This window comes from Mercenaria mercenaria, chromosome 16 (genome assembly GCF_021730395.1).
Source record: "Mercenaria mercenaria strain notata chromosome 16, MADL_Memer_1, whole genome shotgun sequence".
NCBI lineage: Eukaryota > Metazoa > Mollusca > Bivalvia > Venerida > Veneridae > Mercenaria > Mercenaria mercenaria.
Window position 1 is genome coordinate 56,438,186 of NC_069376.1, and position 7,409 is coordinate 56,445,594.

General features: G+C 34.6%; 1 protein-coding gene across 2 annotated transcripts; it reads right to left on the reverse strand.

Moving 5' to 3' along the window:
* Positions 1-34: 34 nt before the first annotated feature.
* LOC123541135 (uncharacterized) lies at positions 35-7,177 on the reverse strand. Of its 2 annotated transcripts, none has more exons than XM_053525746.1 (2): positions 7,074-7,177; positions 35-2,582 (listed from the first exon to the last, which is right to left on the reverse strand). In XM_053525746.1, the coding sequence occupies exon 2, from the start codon at positions 1,570-1,572 to the stop codon at positions 502-504; it is 1,071 nt and encodes a 356-aa protein (XP_053381721.1). In that variant the 5' UTR covers positions 1,573-2,582; positions 7,074-7,177; the 3' UTR covers positions 35-501. Both variants share the same exon structure in this region, with proteins under 2 accessions (XP_053381721.1, XP_045182476.2).
* Between the last annotated feature and the right edge of the window lie 232 nt (positions 7,178-7,409).

Consider the following 7,409-nt stretch of genomic DNA (forward strand, 5'->3'; position numbering starts at 1 on the left):
AATATCATGATATTCGTATATTGTAATTGCACATACTAAACAAATATTTTCAAGAAGAAAAGAATGTGTTGAAATAAAGTGGGTATATTTCAATTTCACATCATTTAATTGTTTATTTACTTAATATTGTTATTACACCGACGACAAATATCCCAAAATAATAATATTAAATTCTGCTGTGTCATTAAGTTAATTTTAAGGCAAAGTCAGTCAATCTTGGCCGCCGCTTTGATAACATGATAGATCGGTCAAGTAGCGGAACTAAGACAGGTGACATGTCTTTTTCTGACCTTCAGACATTCCCTAACAGTTTGGTATATGTCGCAATAAAATTTAATCTTTTCCGATCGCAAGACATTCTCGTTCTCCATACAATATGAATAGCTGGGCGACTATTTACCTTAAAAACGATTATCATTGAAGTTGCAGTACATATAAATCATGTCTTTCAAATCTGTTAAAATGCCACTTCTGTACCTCTCTTTGTCGCAGTTAAGTTATTCAGTTATTTATGATATTCGAAAGCAGTCTGCAGATATGGACTTTAGCGGCGTTAATGGCTGGGCGCATACCTAGTGATTTCATGTAACATGTCAAAGCTGCGTTAACTTGCCCATTCTTTTCAAAGCACTGTCCTATTATGTTCATAGCTGTTTCTCGGTGTCTAAGGTTGGGCTCTGTGACTGTGGCTTTAATTAGATCTGATAAAGCATCTGTCTCAGTATCATTTCCTGGTCTACGATTTGTCTTGTATCGCAGGAATAGAAGATATATATATGAATCTATAACAGCCATATCCATCCACGTATTATTCAGGCTTCGTTGAGAATACTCGTACATTGTAGTTCTGAACATTTCGTATTGCAGCTTTTTAGGAACACTGTTAATCTCGTGACGCGAAAACATGACGCAAAAAGCTAGCACATGTTTAATGGCGTCTTCATCATGACATTGAGCGAAAACTCTATATCCCATACGTTCCGGTGTCCTTTTACAGTTGTAGCAGGCACATACAGGTTCAACGACGTTTCGATCATACCTTCTCCAAACGTCATCAAGAACTTGATTTGTTCTAGGAATGTCACCAGCACAGTAATAAGCCGATGCCAATTTCAGCCTACCAGATGAAACGTCCGAATGTAATCCTGCTGACAACCATTTAATGGCTACATCAGATAAACAAACTTGGCTATGTTTATCTCTAGACGCTAACATTGCACCCAATGTTGAGCAAAGGCTTGTTATCATAAGCATGCATCCTGTTCGCTCTGTCCTGTTGTTAGTTCTACACCAGTAATACAAAGTTTTGATATATGAACGTGTTAAACGTATTGCATTGTTTTGGCTGGTGTTTCTTAAATCGGATATAAGATTTTCATGAAAGTCTGTTAAGATTTGAGCGGTTATGCGCAGTAGCTTACCTGCAATAACTTGTTCTTGACTGATATCAGAGAGCAACAATTCAGCTTTCATCGGATTTTCCTCCATTTTGTTCAGAAGGCGAAAGCCCAAATCATCCTGTTTTATATCCGTCAAGAAATACCCGTTACTGAGGATCATTATTCGAAACATATCAAGTAGCTTATGTTTCACTTCCTTTGAAATTCTATCAAGTATCAGGTTGTTTTCATTGATTATGAAGTGTGGACAATTTTCAGTAATTATACAGTACTGTAAAACTGAAAGACAAAGCGTTAAACATGTCACTAGCCTGTTTTTGCCATATATGCGGATCTGCGTTTTTTATGCAATGGAACACAACTGTTTTGCATATATAGCTAGTAATTGCTCCGCCAAATTTAGGATTGATGAAGGTTTTAAGGATCATTTTCATCAATACATAGCATCTTAACTGCGTGATATTTAAACTAAACATTAAAGCTCTTTCTGCTTGAGAGGTTGATATTCTCCATTCAGAATCTTTATATGCACTTCTCTTGCTGCATACTGGAACAAGAAAACACCCATTGTCCACAGCAAAAGATTTCACTTCTTCTGTAGGCCATTTTCCCGCCCCTTTTTCACTTAGCCACTTCCGTGCTTCTTTAGGCCACGATTTACATCGCAACGCACATACGTAATCTTGATCACAGAAACCAAGCTGGCCCGGGATCGCTATTGACGGTCCCTGTCGTGTCCTATCTTCAAGTAAAGCCATTCCCATAAAGTTATTTTTGAACAACAGTCTTCCAATCCTGTCATTGTTTAAAAGTAAAGGTTTATTCATATCCATTATTTGTAAAAGGCAATACCCAGGTGAGGTACTGCGGTCTTGTATCATCAAAAGGTTGAAACCAGGTGTCCAGTCCTTTGCGTCAGTTATGACTTTGAAGTTTTCTATACATAGAAGATGATCGGCGTCTGAATCGATTCCTATCGTTGTACTGCCCTCAGTTTGACTGCCAAAGCAATACATTGTCATATTATCCCCTTTTAGTCGGTATGTTATTGTTCTTAAAGATTCACATATCAGACCTTGTCGCCTTGTTTTCAAAACCACATTTTCGTTCACTCCAATTTCGTCAAGAACATCTGAAAGTATCAATGACGTGTCGTATGAGCGTTCAGGAACACGATACATTCTGAAATTAAAGACATAAATACGCTAAATTTTGTTAAAAATAGGAATAATTATGCCGAGTACATAACATCTCAAATATTTTAACACACATTTTTATGTAGGACGATGACTATACCGATATTGTACTACAAACATATCTGGAGGAAATTCTATATTCAAATTCAATCAAAACCACGCAAGAAATCTCAATGACTTTGAATAAATATCCTCCACAGGAATCAACAAGTTTGCTACATTTTCCAAGTGAAAAAGGGAAATGATTTATAGCAGAATTATTGAATTTGGTATGTAAACTAACATAAATTGAAAACTAGTTTACTAGGTCAAATCAAAGAAAAAACTTGTGCATGCAATAGAGACTGTATTTTATCTCGATCTTCAAGAAATGTTGTCAGGATATTTGTCTGGATAAAATCTAGGTCAAGTTTGAATATGGGTTATCTGGAATTAATAATTCCGTCAAATCAAAGAAAAACATTGTGTATGCAATCGCTTTGACACATTTCTATAAGAGGAATTGAAAGGCGCCATAACTATAACTTGATATTGATAAAATTTTCTCCGTTTTTGTGCATTTTTTTTCAATTTTTAAGGTTTAAGAGGCAGTCCGAGCAGTGGGGTACCATTTCTCCTCCAGAGCCATCCGACCGGGGTTCCCAAGGTGACGGCCTTGCGGGACAGACGACGGGAAGGGCGATTTAGGTTAAAAATGAGTTGGTTGAAGGGAATATAATGTGATTTTACACATTGAAAGATAAGCAGATAAGTGAACATTAAAACTCTGACTGATTTGCTTGTCCTATTTTCCGACTGCACTAAATTTTTCACATTTGTAATTTTGAAGAGACTGACATTATTTCCACTGAAGTGGTTTTAATATACATTGGTACAATGATACATACCATTAAGAAGAATTGAAAAACGCAACTATCATCAATCTGCCCTAATAACGATCAGGTTATGTGAATTTTTGTACTTTTTATTACAACTCTAAGGCAGTAACTTTGTCTCAATGATGACAATGAAGCGAAAGGAAGGGCAAAAGAACCATACTCATTCGTGAACATGTATGATATTATTGTTGTTGCTTTATATTAAAGAACACTATCCTCCCCTTCTCGCAGCTTATGATTAAAGACAATGATTCTGGAGCCATTGGAGTGAATTCCACATAACTTACACAATGATAGATAGATAAAATGACATAAACACGAAAGAACAAAACCATAACTCTTCCTTGAATAAGTATAAAATTATCTCCCAGATTGAATACAAAGGTACAGTGAACAGTATTCAAAAGTGAAAATTATTCATTAACATAATAACCTTTTTCAATCAAGGCTTTTGGTGTAGGTATGAATCACATTTAGTGATAGCTCTAAATGTGTCTCCCTTTCCCTTCCAGTAATCTTTGGAGCACCACGCGCGAATGTTTTGTCCAGTGAAATATACGAAGTTGGAAGACATTAGCTTAATACATTTCTTAAATGTATAGTGGTTAAATTTATCAGCAAAAAATAGAAATTTAATTAAGTTTTGCCACGTAACTGTTTATAATCAATAAACATTTTTAGTGTTTAGAGTAAGGAGCGAGCTTAATTCGTGCTTTTGTACTGTTCAATACTTTTTGGAAGAGTCGTATTCAGATGGATGTTAGGTTACAACACACTAAATAGCTGTACTTCTTTATTCTATATAAAATTGACATATTTAAAATGGCAGCAACACACATTAAGACCCATTTTTAAATGTCTGTAACTTATATTTTCTTGAAGAATATTGTCAGTGCTGAATAAAAATCAAAGGAAAGATGGGGGTCATGTTTGATGCAAGAAAAATACTTCAGTCAAACACACAAACTGCAAAATAAGCTAAAAATAAGACCCCAAATTGTAGTGGTGGTGTAATATAATGGGCTCTTCCGCGACAGTGGTGTATGATCTAAGTTTCCAGGAAAAATTGTCATGTTGTTATTTCATTATGAAAATGCTACCTTCATGTCAAGCATAGATCTGTCATGTGAATTTAGCAAAAAAAGTACAAAGAAAATAAGGAAAATAGCTCTACAGTGCAAAGGAAAACTGAGGACTATTTGTATCCGCCATTATGCGATTTTTTTCGCGCCATTTTCGTATTTAGTGCCTGTATGCCTTCAGGCAAATTTTAACGAAGTGGCTTCTATTAAATGTCTATATTTCTCTAAAATCTCGAAATTTCACAATGAAACTTGGCAGTATGTTTGGTATTACATCTGTCTTGAAAATAGAAATGAAAATTGTGTGATATTTGATAAGAAACATTTCTTATAGGAATAAGGTCAGTAATTCGGTCGAAAATGTGCTTCCGTGGTGTAGTCGAAAGAAGTCCATAATAAAGAAGTCCATTTTTTTGCGCAAATTCGTGTAGAACGAGTGCTTTAATCACCATTTTTTTACTACTAGAATACATTCTGCATGAAAAGAGACGGTTTTCATGTTCATACACCCCACATGGCAAGTTTTGCAGATCGAAACCGGAAGTAGGTGTTTATTGCGCGGACGAGAGCAAATATGCGCCATTTTTAGGGTAGCAGATCACAACTGATTGGCATTTCACTAGGAAGTATTCAACCCCCAATTTTCTTTTCAGTTTTTCGTTAATTTGTGATAGAACTTCCATGAAAAATAGGTGTAGGAAAAAGTGAAGTTCTCTAAAAATACTTAAAGACGACCTGAATTTGTCGTTTTTTATTTGAAACAAAGAAGGATTTGAATTACTGACCTTTAACCTTGTTGCGTAAACGGTTTGGAACTGGGCTTTGAAGTAATTTTTTTCTGAAAGATTCTTTTGCCCAAAAGATGGTCACTCATTGATAAGGAAATATTGTTTTGAAAAAAAAATACGGACCTGGAAGCAATGCACATGTTAAACTGTTCTTACTTGCCTTTCCCATGGCTCATTGTCACAGGTGCATTTTTTTTCAGAATGGCCATTTGTCATTTTGTAACTAAGAAAACTTTATAATTGTAATAAATTTAAGAGCATATGGCTCATGTACCCATACGGTATCCTACGTACGTTACTGCCACCTGTGATTTTGATGTCATGCTAAATCCAATACATGTGTACTTTTATTCCCTTTCATTGTTTGATTTTTAAATATAAAAACAACAAAACAAAGATTACAGGATGGCCTGAAATAAAGAATCTTATAAATTGTGTAGGCGAAAGCCAGAGTATAACAAACATTTAGCGGAGCCCCGGAAAAATATTGAAAACCATGTAAACTAATTCTTTTCACAAGATTTCTTTCTGTACCTCTCATTGAAATTATATACTTTCTAATCCGACATACACAGATCAATGTACATATCAGATAATGGTGTTTACTTTTACAACTAAATAAACAACTTAATGTCGCTTGGTCTCGTTTTGTTGGTAAAATGTTGATTTATAATAAACCTTAACTCTTGCTTTCCCCATACAAAACAAACATATATTAAAGAAATGTCTTGAACTCATGTCGTCTCCCCGCTTTGTTTCATAATTTCTTGCACAGTTTTCTTCAGCATTTTCGTAAGTGTTACCCCAAAGACTATTTTAAGTGCCGTCTATGTGCACCGAAAGTGATAAGCCACGGGGTCATTTATTTACTGGACATGCATGATGAAGTCAGATGTTCATGAGCACAGACACTTGGGGGTCAGTACCTCTCCCCCTCCCAATCCGCCCCTGCCAACCTTCAGTCAATATATGTTCGTATTTTAAAACAAACTGAGCACATATCTCGGTCATACAACAACTTCTGTTACCATTTCAACATGTTTAAAAATCTCCCATATTCATATCAATGCTCAGAAAAACTATAATTATTTAAACGGAACAAAGGTTTGATAAAGAAGTATGTGATACATGTACTATAATGTAAATAAAAGGAAAGGCACATACCCTGTTTCAAAAATAAATATCCACCATCTTGCTTTTGTATATATCAAAGACAGGAAACTAAACAAGTGCATGATGTGCTCAATGTATTTGCAGAAGGCAGAACAACAAAAGAGAAACACCAGTAAGAACAAAGACAGATATCAAAGCATCTTTAGAGCATTTTTTTACAAAATATTCATGTAAATTGCAAAAGAATGCTTCGGAATGGGAACGTACAATTATAGCATGATTTTTATAAACAGTGTAGCGGTTTACACGATATCAAGTTTACATTTCACAGCAAACTCTTTTTTCTACCAAAATTTGAACGTGTATCTAGTTTTCATTAAATTAATTCACATATTTGGAAAGAAAAATAAATCAATGTTTCAAACAATAAAAATCACTAATCTGTTATAACATAGATGAGATCTATGAACCGTGATAAAATGTTTTGTTGACTCCATAGCTGAATTCTGTCAATTAGAAAAGAATGTGTCTTCATAAACAACAGCCTAAGTAAATTGATATTACAAACAATTAGACATATCCAAATCAATTACAAATAATAAACGTGAATATTTACGTTGGAAATAATCCGAACAGTTACAGTTTGTCAAATGTTACAAGATTCCGCCAAGTTTACAAATCAAAATGTGACGCCATAGATAAAATTGCAAATTGCTTTTTATTGATTAAGTATAGATTAAGGCCATTCCACATAAAGAGTTTATCGTAATGCTGGATTTTGCCACGAGATAGCTAGTCATAGCTATCTCGATAATTTTGTAAACTTTCCAGGAAGTGTGCATTTTTTTCTGAAACCATTTCTCAATAAATGATAATTTCTATATATATATTACTCTATTTCCTGAAAAAAATGTTTTAGCGCAAAATTTCGCGTTAATGCTTGAAACTGCCA